General features: G+C 35.9%; 1 protein-coding gene across 1 annotated transcript; it reads right to left on the bottom strand.

The window, feature by feature from the left end:
- Positions 1 to 5,058: 5,058 nt before the first annotated feature.
- On the bottom strand, positions 5,059 to 17,919 carry rxrga (retinoid x receptor, gamma a). Its single transcript, XM_053507404.1, has 10 exons — positions 17,784 to 17,919; positions 11,927 to 12,120; positions 11,170 to 11,293; positions 10,851 to 11,030; positions 10,487 to 10,647; positions 9,026 to 9,155; positions 8,739 to 8,871; positions 7,638 to 7,729; positions 7,156 to 7,261; positions 5,059 to 5,469 (listed from the first exon to the last, which is right to left on the bottom strand). The coding sequence occupies exons 1-10, from the start codon at positions 17,809 to 17,811 to the stop codon at positions 5,322 to 5,324; spliced, it is 1,296 nt and encodes a 431-aa protein (XP_053363379.1). The 5' UTR covers positions 17,812 to 17,919; the 3' UTR covers positions 5,059 to 5,321.
- Positions 17,920 to 18,363: the final 444 nt, after the last annotated feature.

The following is an 18,363-nucleotide window of genomic DNA, read 5'->3' as shown; positions in this document are numbered from 1 at the left end:
CTAGGAAAGGGAGTAAATTTACTTTAATAACATCATCGGTCTACTTCATAATTAAATACAGAGGTTTGATATTAACAATTTTAAAGCAAATAAAAATGTATAGTATGTGTAGTATATAGTAGTATATATGTACAGCTGCTGAAAGCTTCACTCTGAGACATCTAATTCAAATACATTTTTTTATGTTTTTAAGTTTTTAAAAATTCATTTACAATAAATGTTATGGTTTTTTTTATATAAAATAATACTTTACCTAAAAACGTTAGATTAAAAAAATTCTAATGGTTTCTGATTTTTTATAAAAAAAAAATTTTTCTATGCTATTAGACTGTATACGGAATATTTATGCATTTAATGAGAGAAGAAGTTAAAGAACCTTACAGAGGTTAAGATTTAACCCTTTTCTCCCTTTTTTGGGGTGTATTACACATAAGTTCAGACCTCATACATGGCCAGATAATACGACATTAACATTAACAGCTGCTGTAATTGGCATTTACAGTAATCTTTTCATAATCTTATCTTACTCTGTTTGGAAATGTCACCAGTAAAACAGCATTAAAGTTTTAACCATATGGTTAAATGCTTGAGGAAAACTAAAATAACCTTATTTAATTTCAAAAACTGGTCAGGTTTTTATTATTTTTTATTTTTTTGTTTGTTTCTTCCTGAGAAAAATACATTATAAAATAAAACCTATATAAAAATAATCCAAGCAAACTGTAATTACCAAGGAAAATAGACAACACCTACAATATCATATGAGAGGATAAAATAAAGTGCTAATAAGCATTTACCTGCAGGTGATGTAGTAGAACTCTGAATCTTTCTTCGTGCTGCACTTTCGCTCTTATATAGCACCGAGCAGCTGGATTTCTCGACTGGACCAGGACATTGTGTAATTAACCACCACAGTCTAATTAAACCACAATGATGCAAAGCCTGGCCTCCTACACACACACGTTTTGTATTACTTTGTCCATGTGAGGACCTTTCATTGACATAAATATTGTAGCCAATTAATGCTTTGCTTTACCTAAATCTGATCATAACCTTAACCTCAACCTTTTCTAGTCATTAAATAATTTTAGTGTGAGAATCGTCCACACAAGGTTAAAAGTCTTAAATATTCCAGATGCACTTACTCACGCACATTGTATTGCGATCACTATTGTTTTCTGTAGAACTTTCCAGAATTGCAGGTATTCTCTCTACACTCAAACTCTTTGTGTTTCCAGTTTTTCTATTTTGCACATGATCTGATGTCATGACAATAAGCAAAATGTCACACAACCTGTTAACTTTCACATTTTCCTGTCATTAGTATCAGTAAGCCAGTAAAGTTGAGTTTATACCAGAATTACAAGCCTTTTGCGGCGTCCTGGTCAGTTTAATAAGTGTCTCCATTTCAAATCAGCCAGCACTCCAACTACCAGCCAGTATTTCAACTGACCTTCAAAAGTCAGACTGGATTCTCACATTGTGTGGTCAGCATGGTTTTCATCATCGTATTTTACAAACTTATTCCGCTGACCTTCATCTTTGCTTCAGTCCTGTACACACTGTCCAGGGGTGACTGAATGCTTTCGGCCTAAATGAAGCTTGTTTTATTCTGGTGTGTTTATTTATGTTTAGGTTAAAATTATTTTATTGGTTTTTCTGTGGCATTGCATTTATAAATTGGGAGGTTTTTGTTTCAAATTTCAAACTTTCTGGAAAGAAAGAAAAAAAGGAACACAGAAAGGAAGGAAGAACCTACAGCAGTTTTTAATGCAAAATGTTAAACTAATTGGGCTAAATAAAAATAAAAAGCAAAAACCTTTTCTTCAAAAAAGCCTTTCTTTTGAAACTTACAAATGGACAAGTTTTTTTTTTTCTATCAAAATTTGATTTGGTAGACATTAGAAGACACTTATATATTCTTTCTATCTATCTAATTGACTGAGGATCTAAGGCTACGTTTACACTGCAGGTCTCGATACCCAATACTGATTTGTTGCCTAGATCTGATTTTTTGGACCGTCTGTTTACACGTTCTTTCAACTGTGACTCATATCCGATACACGTGTTTACACTTGCCATACCATCTGAAACATCGCGCATACTTAAAGGGAGGTTCTTGCGCTCCACACTGGCCAAGATAGACGAAGGTGAAGTACTGTATGCTTAACGCTCTGCGATTTATGCAAAGTTCGCAAACGTCACCATGGTTTTAAAACGGAGGAGGAGAAAAAAACGGCATAATTGCAGCCTGCGCATATGCTTCATTCACCAAATACTGATTTCTTAATTTTATTTAGCCCTAATGAACATAAAAAGGGGGGTCGGGGCTGGGTTGCTTTTTCTTTTCCATGTTACCTGCGATGTTATAATTCCGCAAGCGCTTCCACCGGAGAATAACATTACGTCATTAAACCGCGAAGAAGTCGCAAGTTTTAATGGCGTACAGAACGCAATGCCTCAGGAAATCCGATCTGTCCGTTTACACGACAATCACATTAGCACATATCTGATTTATATCTGATTTATTTCCACATATGAAGGAGGCCTGAAACCGATCTCGAAATATCGGAATGCATGCGTTTTTTTCCTGTTTACACGGACATAGAACATATCCGATATGTGTCACATATGAGCAAAAAATCGGAATTGGGTCACATTTACCCGACAGTGTAAACGTAGCCTAATTGATGTCTGACAGTACAAAGCAGATGAAGCTCATAAAAATATATTAAAATACATCCGCCTCACAATACTAAAAGATTCAGTGTCATTCCACAGTACTGGAAAGAGGAGAGAGGTGCTGCCTGCCAAAACTGGTTTTAAACATGGGAAAGCACTTTCAATAAGGAAACGCATCTAAAGCTAAAGTTGTGTTATCTTAAAGCACACTTTGTCTTCTTAGTAATTGATTCTAAGTCACTATGAGTTACCTTAACCGTAAACGGGTTATGGCAGGCAGATGTTTACCTACCCTTCAATGATATATAGCAGAATATATTGTGATTGTTTATTCTGCTTTATTCTATCAACACAGACAGCAGCTCAGCCAAAGTGTGTGTGAGGTGACGATCAGGGATGCTCTGTAAACAGGACTTGACTGTACATGTGCATCCCTTCTCTTTTCCTAAACACAGGACCTGTAAAGGCATGCATTTGATTTATTGATATAAAAAGTTATAAGGATTTTAAAAGTTTTGTCAATTTTCATGGAAGTCTGTTAAAGGCTGTGCATTAACCAATTAAACCAATCTTCTGCTACACGCAATGTCAAGTGTTTTGAATTTCAGTTTTATTTCTATTTGTATCACAGATGCAAATTTAAAACGTATGAAAATTAATTGGAACAGATACAGAAACAAAGTATAGACTATAACTAGTAGTTTGTCCCTGATGAGCAAGCCGAGGGCGATGGTGGCAAAGAGATGACAATAGGAAGAAACCTTTAAAGGAACCAGACTCAACAGGGAACACATCCTCATTTGGATTCCCTTATTTCTTTCTACTCCATACAGGCATTAAAATATTAAACTTTTTTTCAAGGATAAACAAAGGCATGAAGAAGTGAACAATGTGAAGCACTGTGGTAGTAGTACCGGGAAGAATTTAAAACCACTTTCACCATTGTGTAGAACTTGTTGGCCCCCTTTATAGCACACCCTATATAGCACTGCAAGAAACCTTATCTTGGTGCACAGTTCCACTTCGTACAGTAGCAGTGCTTGCACAAACACGATCTGCATGGAAGAATCATCAGGAAAAAAGTAAATAAAGCTGGATGTCTTTGGTCCCATCACCAAAGATACATTTGTAGAAAAAAAAAAAAGATTATTATTTCTTTTAGCATTGGAGTGAATCTCTTTTGCTTTGGGGGCATGTAACATTCAAAAACACAAACATTATTGCATGGGAGGATCTAAATAAAAAATCTAAAAGATAGTAAACAGCAGGAACTTTAAAAAAAAAAAGGAAAATCAGAAAAGAAAGGCAGAAAAATATCAGCTTCTACAACAAGACAATGATCTCAAAACTGACACCCATGGGCCATTGGGCAAGGCCCTTAACCCTATACCCATATAAAATACAATGCCAGTCTCAAGCCTGGAGAAATGGGTGGGTTATGACAAGAAGGGCATCTGGCTTAAACCTGTGGCAAGAACTGAAAATTAAAATAAAATAAATCAGTAAATAAATAAGAGTAAAGTTTTTCGCGTTAGTTTTTTTTCAGTTTCAATTCTTACATTTATGTTTCATTTCTATTTCTCTTAAAGAATTTTAGGAGCAACAATTAAGACAAAGATCTAAACAAAACAGAAAAATCACTATTAAATCTTCAATAAAAAAATATAAGATGTGAAATATATATATATATATATATATATATATATATATATATATATAATATATAATAATAATAGCTAATACCTTTGTCTAAAAAGAAAAAAAAAATGCTGTTTCTCAAATGACAGCTTTATAATGATGTAACTTTCTTTTACTGGTGCAATAAAACGAGTGCGTGTGAAGAATAAAAGTACATGTGAGGGAAGACATCCGCTTTGTGGGATCTTGCCTTTGCTGAGGTAATGTCTTTCTAATGGAAATGTGGCCTGCCACACCAAGAAGCACATTGTTCTGATTATTAAAACCTTCTGTTATAGTTATGAGCTTTAACACAGCCGAATGCCTCAGTCCAGACATGTGGCTACTGTCTACTTTTTCCCCTTTTTTTTGTTAATTAGACACATGTTTAACTGCTCAGTCAGTCTATCAGTCTGAAACAAGAGAGACATCTGTTCATGAACAGGTTTCTTACATACCATCTTATCCATGAAGGATTTTTTGTTTAAAAGTTAATTAATTATTTAAATGAGTCATAGAAAATATTCTACCTTTTTAATTTTAATGACATTAAAGACAATGACATACTGTAAGACGGTGATTTGTATTGGAAATATTAAGATGAGGATGAAATGACTGTTTTGTATTTACACATATTATGCACACACATATTATAACCCAAAGGAAACCCATAAAACCAGTCCTCAATACTGCAGAAAATGCTGGAAATTTCTATTTTAATTAGATTCTTTTTACATAACATTACAAAATATACGTTGGCAGTTTACACAATTTCACACTGAATAGAATTACTTTGTACTACATCAGTGCTAAAATCTATGTACAAAATTACAATGAGTACTCTGCTGTTTGGTTAATAACAATTAAAATGTCCTTTTTTAAAAATGTTCTGTAATATGAAAGACGATCAGCATACGAGGTGGATATTTACAAGGTAAAGGGCTTAGCATCATCTATCAGCATCACGTGATTTGGTGCGGCGCTTCCAGCATCTCCATGAGGAACGTGTCTATGGGCGTATCGCCGATGAGCTTGAAGAAGAAAAGGTGCTCGAGACATTTGAGGCCGATGGAGCGAAGAGCAGGAAGACGCAGCAGGAGCTTCGCAAACCTGAGCACACATACAGCAAGGTCCATTAGCAGTCTGTGTAGGTCAGGTAATAAAAACATTACTAATATAAAGTGTGCCTGCTTAGTGAAAGCAGTAGAAAGGGGAAAAATTTTATTTATTTACTTGCTTTTACTTACTTACCTGTTTTCTTAGTCACTTCTTAATTATTTACTTTGTTAGTATTTACCCATTTAATATTTAACTATGTATTTGGCCATGCTGTTTATTGTTTTATTATTAATATTTTGTTATTGTTGTTTAAGCATCCATCCATCCATCCATCCATCCATCCATCCATCCATCCATCCATCTATCCATCCATCCATCCATCCATCCATCCATCCATCCATCCATCCATCCATCCATCCATCCATCCATCCATCCATCCATCCATCCATCCATCCATCCATCCATCCATCCATCCCAAATGGTTAAGGCTGTAAGTTACTGGGTTACTGATTGGAAGGTCAGGGGTTCGAGCCCCAGCACCACAAATTGCCACTGTTGAGCCCCTGATTGAGGCTCTTAACCCTATTCGCTCCAGGGGTGCCGTGTCCCAGCTGACCATGTGCTCTGACCCCAGCTTCCTAACTGGGATATGTGAAATTAATTCACTACACTGTGAGGTATATGTAACAAATACTTTAATATTTCTAAATAATTTTTTTAAAGCCGAATAACGTCCCTCCGCCTTGGGAGTCCATATATCAAATCTCAAAAATACTCTATACCGCTTTATTCTGTATACAGCGTTGTGGGGGGCCTAGAGCCTATCCCTGGAAACTAAGGGCACGAAGCGGGGTGCACCCTAAATGAGGTGCCAATCGCAGGGCACGCACAGACATAGTCATTCACATGTTACGGCTAATTTGGGAACACCAATTAGCCTAGTCTGCATGTCTTTGGACTGTTGAAAGAAACCAGAGTACCCGGTGGAAACCCACCAAGCACAGGGAGAACATAAAAACTTCATGCACCCGGATCGCACACATGCACCTGGACCGTGGAGAGGCAAAGCGACAATGCTAACCACTACGCCACCGTACCACCTGTATCAAAACTATCAAATCAAACAAAGTAAATGATGAACATCGATTGGTTTTCACGCACTTATTCATGTATTCATAATCAGTAATTATTATTATATATAATACTCTTAATCTTGAACATGGTTGGTCATCAACCACTATACAAAAACAACTGCTACATTTATTATATGTAGGACTTCATGGACCTAGTTCTCTCTCATCACTACACACCTATTCATTTTACTGTACTTATGTAATAATATATGAGCTTCAGCTGATTATATTATACTGAGTGTAAGGGGTAAAATGAAGCAGAAAGAGAGATCAAAGAGAGAGAGATCAAACACATTTCTGTGTCTGTGAATAGCAGTTTAACACACTGTCTGCAGTTCGAACAAAACATCCGGTGCATAAATGTTTCAGACGTGTTGTCATCTACTTTGAAGTTTCGAATAACACACTAATTTTTCAAGAAGTAAAAGCTCTCGCTCTCTCTCTCTCACAAATACACACATACACACACAAACACACACACTCAGACATATTCAGTTGAGTTATTTCAAAATCAAGCACAATACCTTCTCATCAGTCGTGATACTGCTTTTTCTTTTATTATTATTATAATATTATTATTATTATTCATGGATTTGCGTCTCACCTGCCTGGCTGGTCTGGATATTTGTGCTTGGTGTATGACTCCAATGAAGCGTAAACTTTTTCCCTCAGCGCCTCGACATCAGATGGACTGGATAAACCTTTAGCATCTACGATCAGATCCAGTGACAAAGTCAAACAAAATGTTCCACTCTCCAATCAGGACTTTTAGCATTACTATTGCTTTTTTTATTGTGAAACTTTTGCAGTTTTACAGATAAAATAGTGGTCAGCATGCGTTGTGGCACAAACACAGGCAGAATGTGTGCAAATGTTCCAGTGTAATCAGAACATGTTCATTCGGAGATTTATTTTCAATGTATCAAATTTTTTTAAAAGCACATTCACCTTATTTATGAATATGTTTAATTCAGGGTGACCTCAGTGGCTTTATTCTGATTTTGTCTGAATATATATTTTTTTATTCTCTTTATTTGTGCTATTAATATTTGAAATTAGCAAGTTGTAAACAGTGTAAAGCGTTACCTGGGTTGAAAAGAACGATAGCTCTGAGGCAGCCGAGCTCCGTCTTGTCCATCTGCATGTCCTTCATCTTAGACACCAGCTCAGAAAGAACCCTGAAGTTAGAGCAATCAGATCAGACACTGTAGAGATCAGACTCCACAGAGATCAGCTATAAGATCTCAAAACCACATTGTAAACTAAAGAGGTTAAAGGTTAACACAAACACTTGACAGGTTAGACACGAGAGCTATACAAATACAGCGAGATTAGACACTATAGGCAAGACAGAGAAATCAAGGACAGACAACCTTGGATGGCGAGTACCCTGGTCTGCAAGCATTTTGCAAGAAGAGCAACATTTTTAAATAAAATTTAACTTACTAAATAACCGAGGTTTTGATAAACAAGTACTGTAGTATGCATGCACTGTGTCTGCCGAGTGATCACAACTGAGCCAATGGTTCTTATCTCTCGCGCACTACGGAATTATGGTTAATCGTCTCCCATGCTTAGTCTCAGTGCACATGTGTCGCTTGTATAGTCAACCACAATGCACGTGTTTACTGATTATTATAACATTGTGACTACGTGATTTGATATACAAGCACGCTTCCAGAACAAATTATGCTCACAATCCAAGATTTAACTGCATTTCTATGTGTGGACATAAGAGTTCAGACATTAGAGACTGTGGATACTGGAAAACCTGGCTTTTTTTTTTTATTCAGACATGTGACACATAGAAGACATGAGATCAGATACAAGTAATTAGACACTATAAAGATTAAAGTCAAGAGAAATCAGTCAGAGGATAATAAAATTCTAGTGAAATCTAGAAAGAATAAACACTTAAATCGGACACAGTATATCAGATATAAAAAGAGAACAAATGTTAAAAATTGGACAGATTGGATACTGAAGGTCAGACATGATAACTAAGGGATCAGAGACAAGGTAGATCTAAAAATATAAAGATTAGACACATCAGAAAATAGAAGGATGTTAGAAATCAGACAAAAATCAGACGAAACAAGATGCATAGATTGGAGATCAGACAAATAGAAAGTAGAGGCAATTGATGAAAGGGAATTATGTGTGTGTGTGTGTGTGTGTAGATCAGACCTGTCGAAGATGGACCCCACTCCTGCAGTGTGAGCACTGTTGCGGTGGACGTGCAGCCCTGTGCCTAACACGATACCATCCTTCACTGACACAGAGCGATGGGAGAACGATGCAATGAGCAGTTCGTTCCAGCCTGGACACACAAAAAACAAACACATACACACATTTAGCAGTGGGACAGAGTGAGGAGGACAGCTAAATGTGTTTGCACGAATACCGAAAGGTGACCTAAAGCCCCCCTAACCGTGTGGTCTCAGTGTTACTGTGGACAGAAGGAGTTCACTGACCCGCTCGCAGGAGGATGACCTGATCATCCAGGGGTAGCTGAGAGAAGTGCGGGATGCGCTTGGCCCATTCCACCAAGGTGAAGAGCTGCTTATCAGCTGCCTGGCAGATGTTGGTAACTGGGTCGTTTGTCTATCAGAAGTCAGAGAACTTTCTTATTTAAAACAGAGATCTAACGCAGCATGAAACATGAAATCTTTCAAGTCCAAATCAGGTTTATCTGGTATTTCCATTTAATATTACATTTACTAAGAACCAAAAAAATACTGATAAGCCTATATCTAGACATTTTACAAATTTTGTAAAAAAAAAAAAAAAAAATTGTCCAATTTCTTTTCTATTAGTAAATAGTTATGTTAATTGTGAGCATTTATTTCTAAGCATTTCCTTCTAAAACTGTAAGCAAAATGATCTGCCATGAAATATAACAAGAGATTTACACCAAAATTATAATACAGTATGTCTGGAAATAGGTTTAATAATCTTTTATTTGGTTTACGGTAATCTTAAAACAAGAAAAAAAGTATAACTGTCTAGATGTAAAATATTTTCACTTGCCAAAAAAATCATTTTCTGCAATGTTTTCTTCCAAAACGTACAAGGGGCGTTCAAGTCAAACCAGGACTTTTGATTATGCATAATAACCGTACACTTATGAAAGTAAAAACTCTTTTTATTTCTCTATATAATCCCCTGCTACACTAATGCACTTACTGTATCCCAATGTTTTACTAGCGTCTGGATACCATAAAGGTAAAAAGTTTTCTCAGTACGCCAGAGCCATGAACGGCTTCATGCCGAAACACTGGCCTCACGGGAACTCCTTAAACGGCACGAACATGTGGAAATGACCTGGAGTGTGGTCAGGACTGTACTGCAGGTGCAGCGACCTGGGGCAACCTCGGACGGGATCGTCATTCACAGATGTCTTTAAAATGTGTGCACCATTCCGATGCTTACCTGAGTCTCATCACCATACGGTGCTTGAAGTCTTGTAAATGTTAAATGGTTTATGCCTTCACTCAAAAATTTTGTAAATTTCCAGGTTTGACTTAAACGCTGCTTGTAGATCTCTACTGTTAAAATTATTTTTAAAAATAGCTTGAGAATTAATTTAATAAGTAAAATCCTTTTATTAGATTGTTTCCAAACATTTATCATTAAGATTAAAACTGTCTCATTCTATGATCACCTATATTTTTTTCACCTATTCCTAGACAAAAAAATCCCATCTTCCCAGAGAAAATAAAACCATTTTAAGGTTGAAATCAATAAAAATGTCTAGAAATACTCTCAATAAACCTAGATTTGTTTTACAACAAATATTACAAAAAAAACATTAGAAGCATTAGATCATTTTCCTTTATTTATGATCCTACGTATAGTGTGTGACCATGCGTTATTTATCAAGTTTGACCTTAAAGCGTGCGGGTGTGGAATTAGGAATGGACTTGTTTGCTTACTGATGTGTCTGCGTTAGTCTGGATGTAGGTGTCTGTTTTTGGCTCCACTGATATTTCAGCGTCTAAAATCTTCTCCACTGGCATTTCTTCATTTAAACCGCTGCTAGAATCGACCTCGTTGTCATTTTTATCTCGACCCCGCTGTCGTTCTTCCTGCACAGCTACACACACACACACACACACACACAAACACATCAGCGTCACTGATGGAACATTTAAATTGGATTTCATTTAAATAACGATTATAACAACAAACTTCAAATTATTTTGTAATTTATTATAACATTATTGCAAAATTAAGCCATTTTTATTATAATTATTAAAAGTCCTCAGACCGTTGCCCAGGTGTGTGTAGAGGCCTCACCTTCCCTCTTCATTCCCATCGCCAGGCATTTCTGATAGCGGCAGTACTGACAGCGGTTCCTCTGCCGCTTATCTATTAAACACTCCTTACTGTCCCGGCATGTATACGTCAGGTCTTTGCGCACGGTTCTCTTGAAGAAGCCCTTACAGCCTTCACAGCTGTAAACTCCATAGTGCTTACCTGGAAAATAAACTCATCTTATGAGAGGAAAGGACTGAACTGTCACTAATCTCACTCCCACACGGCTGGATCATCTGGCTTAGACTATCATCACGGGAACGTAATATACAGGACGATGTAAAACTCAATGCAAGGTTACCAGAAGAGCGATCTCCACAAATGGAGCAAAGGTGTTTTGTCATAGAGCCTGGACTGATGCACTGGTAACTGCTACTGATGTTAGGAGGAGGCTTAACATCTCTTGAGTCGTCCAGGGTGTTCATCTGGGGAAAAGAAGTAAATAATACACAGAAAACACGGTTAATTACTACTAACTATAGGACAGTTGGTAACCTCAACAAAGCAGACTTCACATAAACCAAATGAAATTCTTTTTCAAAAGAGGAAATGAAGGAATTTCTTATTATCTTATTACTCTTAATCCAGACCCACCAATTACACCTTTTTTGAATCTTAAAGGGGTGAATACTTATGCAAAGCAAATGATACAATTACCATTACCATTATTATTATTTTTATTAATTAGTTCATTAATTGCAGTCCGTTTTTTATAGGTGTCTGCTTTGAGGATTACGTAAATACTCATATAAATTTAACCTAAAAGCAGTTGTTTTTTAGATATCATTTTACGAAAATGATTTACACTTGATCACTCCTGGAGTTCCCTAAGCCCTGAAGATTTGAGCACTTTCCTTCTCTAACACCCACGCCAAGCTTATTTAACAAGCAGAGAGGAGACATCATTGTGTAAGTTTATTCTGAACCACTAGAGGGTAGCAAAAGATCTAGTCTAGAAATGTCATTTCAAATGACAAAAAAAAACAAAAAACCTTCATACAGATGGATGTGTGAAATCAGTAAAAGTTGTGTGTATGTCCTGTGGGATGCGTGGGTACCTGATGATTAAAGCCCATGTTAGGTGTGCTGGGCAGGGGTGACGTGGTTGAGCTCAGTGATGTTGAGGAAGTGATGACGGAGTAGGGTGATGCAATACCGCTTATGACAGAAGGGTGAAGATGTGTTACCATGGAGCCAATGGGTGCATGGGGGGGTGGTCTTAGGTGACTGTGGTCAACCTGCAATGAAGAATCTGCAATTGGAAAATACACACATAGAGAGAGAGGGAGAGAAAGAGTATAGTGAGGAATTTATAGTTGTGCATCAGACATTACACATTCATCAAGGAAACTAAAACACCTCTCCAGCACAAGTAAGATGCTTCAGTCTCCAAATGAAAATCCAACTTCCAATCTATTATATGGGAATGTTCTCAAAAATGATTGAGGAAAGACAAGGATGAGGGTGTCATACCCATGAAAAAGCCATGTGAAGACATCCAGAACAAGAAAACAAGTGCAACACCAATAGACAGTCTAGCCTTCCTAGAGTAGATGGGATTATGATGGGATTTAAGTTCCCCAAATGTTTAAAGATGTGCACTGTAGACTGAATGGTTGCCTGTAAGTGTGTTAGTGCCTGATCTGCGCAATGGGTTGGTGTTCCATACTGGATCTACCCTGCCTCATGCCCTGAGCTCCTGAGGATGGGCTCCAGCCCCTTTGCAACCCCACCCTGGCTAAGTGGTATGGAAAGTGCTCTATTCTCCTGCCTGTGGCATAACAGAGACTCTTTAACTCTATTACAGTGCATAAAACCACTTTCATTTGGAACATGGATTCTAAATGCATTTAGTGGCCGGATTAGAACTTTAATCAGACCAGTATTGACAACAGCTCGTGCACAGTTTGCGTTATACAGTAGATAGTGGTGGTTAATTGCACAGCCTGGTGCAAACCATGCACACAGATCTTGAAGTGGGAATCGAACCCTGGAGATGCAAGGCGACAGCACTAACTGCTTAAATGAAATGCAGTGAAATACATTTCATTAATTGTTCATTTCATTTAATTAATTTCATTCACTGACAACAGTTTGAGCTTATATTATGCCATGAAATTTGGTGTCCAACTCGTGTGAAAATGATTCCTCATGCTCCCAGGACCACTCTTTTACAGATGGGATCGTGAAAATACCTGTGTCATCTGGAAAGAAAACTTAATTGATGTAATAACCTGGTCATTGACTACATCGAGGTCATCAGCTGACTTCATTTTATTGCCACATAAGGTTGCTGAGCTTCGTTTCATGCGCTTTCCTTCTTACCCTGAAATATATGTAATATAAGTGTATAGTACAAGATACTATTTAATTTTGGTGTACAGTATCTAAACTCATCATACTATATGATCTTTTCCATTGCTAAGAAACGGCAAGCAATATTAATGGAAATAAAAGTGAAACTTATTGAGAGCATGGGGTGAGATAAAAAAAATGGCAGACATTGCTCATTCTTTTAACAAAATTCGTTCAATCATTGGCACACTTTACTGTAATATACTGTGAATAGCCAATAGTTAATATCCTAGTACCTAGATAATGTTTGTTAGACTTACAAACAAATTGGACTTATGAACAAGCTCTTGTTCAATGTGATGCTTGTGAAACATGATTTTTGATAAGGTTGTGTAGGTATGATTCATCAGGTCCTATAACTGACAAAACACTGAATCCTTATGCTAGACTTTCATGCTTTCGCTGCTTAGCTTGTATGTTCCTGAATTTATTTCTAAATATAAGATACAAGCTCCAACCGAGGTCGCTAATTAGTTTCTTTATAAATAATCATGTCTTTAGTTTGTTTGTTGTCTTGCATCTGTTCTGTTTTCTCCTGTTTGGTTTACTGGTGATTTATACTGTTTTGTTTTCCGATCTGTTGTTGTTCTGTTGATATCCTGTTTTCGTATCTTGTTGGTCTTGTTCTGTTTTATTTTCTGCGGTTTGTAATGTTTGTTTGTTTCTGTTTTCTTTATATTATTAAAAATCTTTAAAGTCTTAACCTGCACTTATGCCTTGCCTGGTACAACCATACAACCATGAAACTGTTTACTGTTTTCTACATAAAATCATTCTACATTTGGCTTCATGTAGAAAACTGTGGGTTTTCACATACTGGGTATTTACATTTTTTTTTTCTTCTTATGTATGTAAGCACATCCCTATTTTACAGTTTAAGCATTGTAGAATGCAAATGTGTAAATATATTTACACATATACAGTGGAATCTTTGATTACGAGCATAAATCGTTCCGGGAAGCGGGCTCGTATTTTAAAACACTTGTAAACCAAATTGAACCAAATATAAGAAATAACAGAAACTCTAATTATTCGTTCCACAGCCCAAAAAATAAATACATAAATATTATTAAGAGAGAAAAATCATTGGCTTAGTTTTGACGTCAAAACAGGAAGCGCATGCATGATACATGATACTCGGTACTTGTAAACTAAGACTTGTTAGTTTTCCAAGTCAAAATTAAAAAAAAAATCTTTGCCCGTCTTGTGGAACACTCGCAAACCGCGTTACTCGCAAACCGAGGCTCCACTGTATGTGCAAAGCAATTTTTTTTTAAATATTTTGGATTTTGTCGAGACTTTGACTTTTATAAGCACAAGCGAATAATAGAGTAAACAACACAGGGTGATATGGGGTCTGCAAGATATTACTGAACAAAAAAAAGGGCTTATCGTGTCAAAGTTGACAAAGATAAGACAGAAGGGTTTCAACATCCTATTAGACGACACAGAGAGGTCAGTGAGTGTCAGCAGTTGAACGTCATGTCCAGAAAATCAGAACAAAAATAGAAACATAATGTGTGTCAACGAAGTTTTGTAACCTTTGTGAATCTTCACTAACCTTATGCGACCTAATGTGACCTCTGGGAGCTTTGTACATTCTTCATATGGATATTAGCTTGAGAACCCTTTCAGTGCATTTACGTAATAACTCTCTCTCTCTCTCTTCTGTTATTATTAAGCCTTATTTAAAATACAGTAATCTCATCCTAGCAGATCATTTTATATTTCTAGATATAAATGTGTAAAATAAGCAAAGTGAGCTGTCAACAGAGCAACCTGTATTTTCAATCATGAAATTAGTAAAATATCTAGAAGTAGCCTTAATTGTATTTCTTTACTCATAATCTTACAAAGAATAATAATAAATAATTCTGGATATACTTTAGATGTTGTCACGTTCTGTTACGCCTTTTACATCATGTTAGTCCCCTGAGACCTGATAAAGCAGGACATCTACAAAGGGGGAAAAAAAAAGTATTTTATTAATAATTCTACAACTTACCACCAGAGGTCACTCTGTCCTGAAAACTGCTCTCCAAGGTAATTTATTTGACTCATCTGTTTGTAATTATGGCAGACCCTTATCAGTTTATTTTAAGATAGTTTGTTGGCATTTGTCTTTTTTATTACATTTCTTTGACACTTAATACATCATTTGTCTGGATTGTTTAGTTCTTAACCTTAATTGTGGATTGTGTGCAATTAGACCCTCTATTCTTACATTTAGAATTATCGTCTGTACATTGACTTTGGCACAAAAATAACAACAATGTCCATCTGCGGTCATGTATGTCTAAGAGCAGTCTTGCAGAGTTTGGTGCTTCCCCTGTTCTAAAAATACAAATGAATGAGAAGCCACTCCAAACCTTAAAAACTAATTCTGGGAAAGTATAACCAGTGATATAGCATTGGATTGCTCTGTGTGGGGCATGGAAATTAACTTCATTTAATTTCACTCATTATTATATCTTAACATCATAGCAAATAGAAAATGTTCAAAATAGGCTTTTGAAATTGCATTCCAGACCAATCCATATTAATCCATCCCTATTGACCAGTTTTTTTTTTAATGATCAAGGATTTAGAATAAATGATCTTGTAGTAACTTATATAATTTATTATATATAACTATAGGCTATATGCTTACCATTAAATTAATTGCATTCCAGATTACATTAATTGACTAACACATTGATTAATTGATACTAATAGAATTACAATACAGATCGAATCAGCGCCTAGATATCGGAATAATATTATATCGACTGGTCCCTTGTGATTCCTATCCCTAATATATCCCTTCAGCCTTTATTCGTCACACATACATTACTGCAAAGTGAAATTCTTTATTCATCGCATATCCCTGCTTTTTGTTAGTAGGCAGGGGTCAGAGCGCAAGGTCAGCCATTTTTTACGGCGCTCCTGGAGAAGACAGAGTTAGGGGCCTTGCTCAAGGGCCCAACAGAAGCAACCTGGCGGAGCTGGGGCTCGAACTGCCGATCTTCCGATCCATAACTCAGAGCCTTAACACACCGAGCCATCACTGTATATATATCCTTTATATACACGTATCCTTTATATACACGTATTTAAAGGATGTGGTCCTCACAACATGTCCATTCTTTCTATGGGAAACTCACACTTCTGTATTAAGGCTTTGGATGATTACTCAATCTTTACAAATATTATAAAGCACTGTTAAATGTAATGTTATTATAATTTATAGTTATAGAACCAGCTGTTGCTCAGCTGTTGATCTTCATATCTTCAGTGCTATCCATAAGGCTTTTTAAATGTTTCATTTACCTGATTATATGGATTCATTCTATAAAAAATAAAAAATATTAAAAGCAAAATCCATATTGTTTTGTCAGCTGCAATAAATATCACTGTTATCAATATCACTGGTAATATCACTATCAATAGGACTGTAATTAAAAACACTATTAATATTACTGTTATTTATATTACTGTTATTAATATCACTGTTATTAATATCACTGTTTATTTCACTGTTGTCACTATCACTCTTATCAATATCATTGTTATTATATAGAATGTAACTGTTGTTCATAACAGATATCACTGGTAATAGAACTTATGAATTTCAGTGTTATTAATATTACTGTTATTCATAATAACTGTTATTAATATCACTGTGATCAATATCACTGTTATTAATCTCACTTTTACGAATATCATTTATCAATATCACTGTTATTAATATCACAGATATGAATATCACTGTTATCAAGAGTATTGGTACCAATACCACTGTTATGAATATCACTGTTATTTATATTAACTGTTATCAATATCACTGTTATCAATATCACTGTTATCAATATCATTTATCAATATAACTGTTATTAATATCACAGATATGAATATCACTGTTATCAAGAGTATTGGTACCAATACCACTGTTATGATTATCACTGTTATAAATATCACTTATCAATATTACTGGTATTAATATCACTGTTATGTATATTACTGTTATTAATATCACTGACAATATAACTGTCATGAATATCAGTGTTATTAATATGCCAGTTTGTTGTATGTGTAATCCCCTTTAGTGTTCATTCAGTAGGTATATTTTGATATAAAGATGTAGATTACAGTCCACACTGACACCTCAAGCTGATCTCTGATACTGCTGATTAATATTGTAACAAATGTCCTCTAAAGCATTTCAAATGCCCCACACATATATACAGATCTGCTGTAAAATCCACCCATAAAGAGCCCTTAGACAAACAGTTTAAAGCCATAAATTTGTGAAGTGTAATAAAAGTGCCGACCCTTGACCCTGACTGAGGGTCAGAATCACCTGCACGCTCCAGTACAGACACTGCACGTGACACAAGTACACACATTACACGCCGAGTGTGTGGCTGGATTTATGACTGTCTGGTCCAAAGTGCGCTTCAACTATCCAAACAGCAAATAAACCAACAACACACACGATCAAGACGAGCAAACAAACAAACAAACAAACAAACCGAAGCAGATGAGACAGTCAGTGAGTTGATGAGGAGATTAAAGACTTACTCAGGTGAAGGTATTCAGTGTGATCCATTTGGTAGCCAGAGTGGAATTGAGTTCAGTTTTACTCTCTGGTGGTTGTGTGTTTCCCTCCTGCTGAGAACTCACTGCTCTTCTCTCTCTCTCTCTCTCTCACACACACACACACACGAAAACAGTGAAGGAGGGGGGCACTCTAGGGAGGTCCTTGACAGACGCGCGCGCACACACGCACGCACGCACACACACACACACAGTGGATTAATGATTAACAAAACAAAGACAGTTCAACTAATATTCACTCACTCCCTGATTTGCATATCAATTAATACACAAACAATAGCCAAAACAAACAAACAAACAAACAAACATGCAGATAAATAAATTAAACATCAATAAATAAAAAATAATACAAATATATTTTTTAATAATTATTAACTTACAAAACCTAAACTATTTATAAAATAGTATGAAATTAATTTATCAATTTAATTATTTTAATTAAAATTTAATGAATTATCAAAAGAAAGAAAGAAAGAAAGAAAGAAAGAAAAACTAAATGCAAATGGATTCATGTGAATTAACAACTAAATCAATAAAAAAAGTG

The sequence above is a fragment of the Clarias gariepinus genome, chromosome 11 (assembly GCF_024256425.1).
Source record: "Clarias gariepinus isolate MV-2021 ecotype Netherlands chromosome 11, CGAR_prim_01v2, whole genome shotgun sequence".
Classification (NCBI taxonomy): domain Eukaryota; kingdom Metazoa; phylum Chordata; class Actinopteri; order Siluriformes; family Clariidae; genus Clarias; species Clarias gariepinus.
This window is presented reverse-complemented; position numbering and strand designations above follow the sequence as displayed.

What these genes read in the sequence shown, in the direction of transcription:
- rxrga (XM_053507404.1), bottom strand. Translation starts at nt 17,811, where the DNA reads ATGGATCACACTGAATACCTTCACCTGA. An exon ending in GGTCATCCTCCTGCGAGCGG is followed by an intron (nt 8,872 to 9,025) that starts GTCAGTGAACTC and finishes TTGTGTGTCCAG; the next exon opens with GCTGGAACGAACTGCTCATT. An exon ending in TATCCAGACCAGCCAGGCAG is followed by an intron (nt 5,470 to 7,155) that starts GTGAGACGCAAA and finishes ATGTGTGCTCAG; the next exon opens with GTTTGCGAAGCTCCTGCTGC.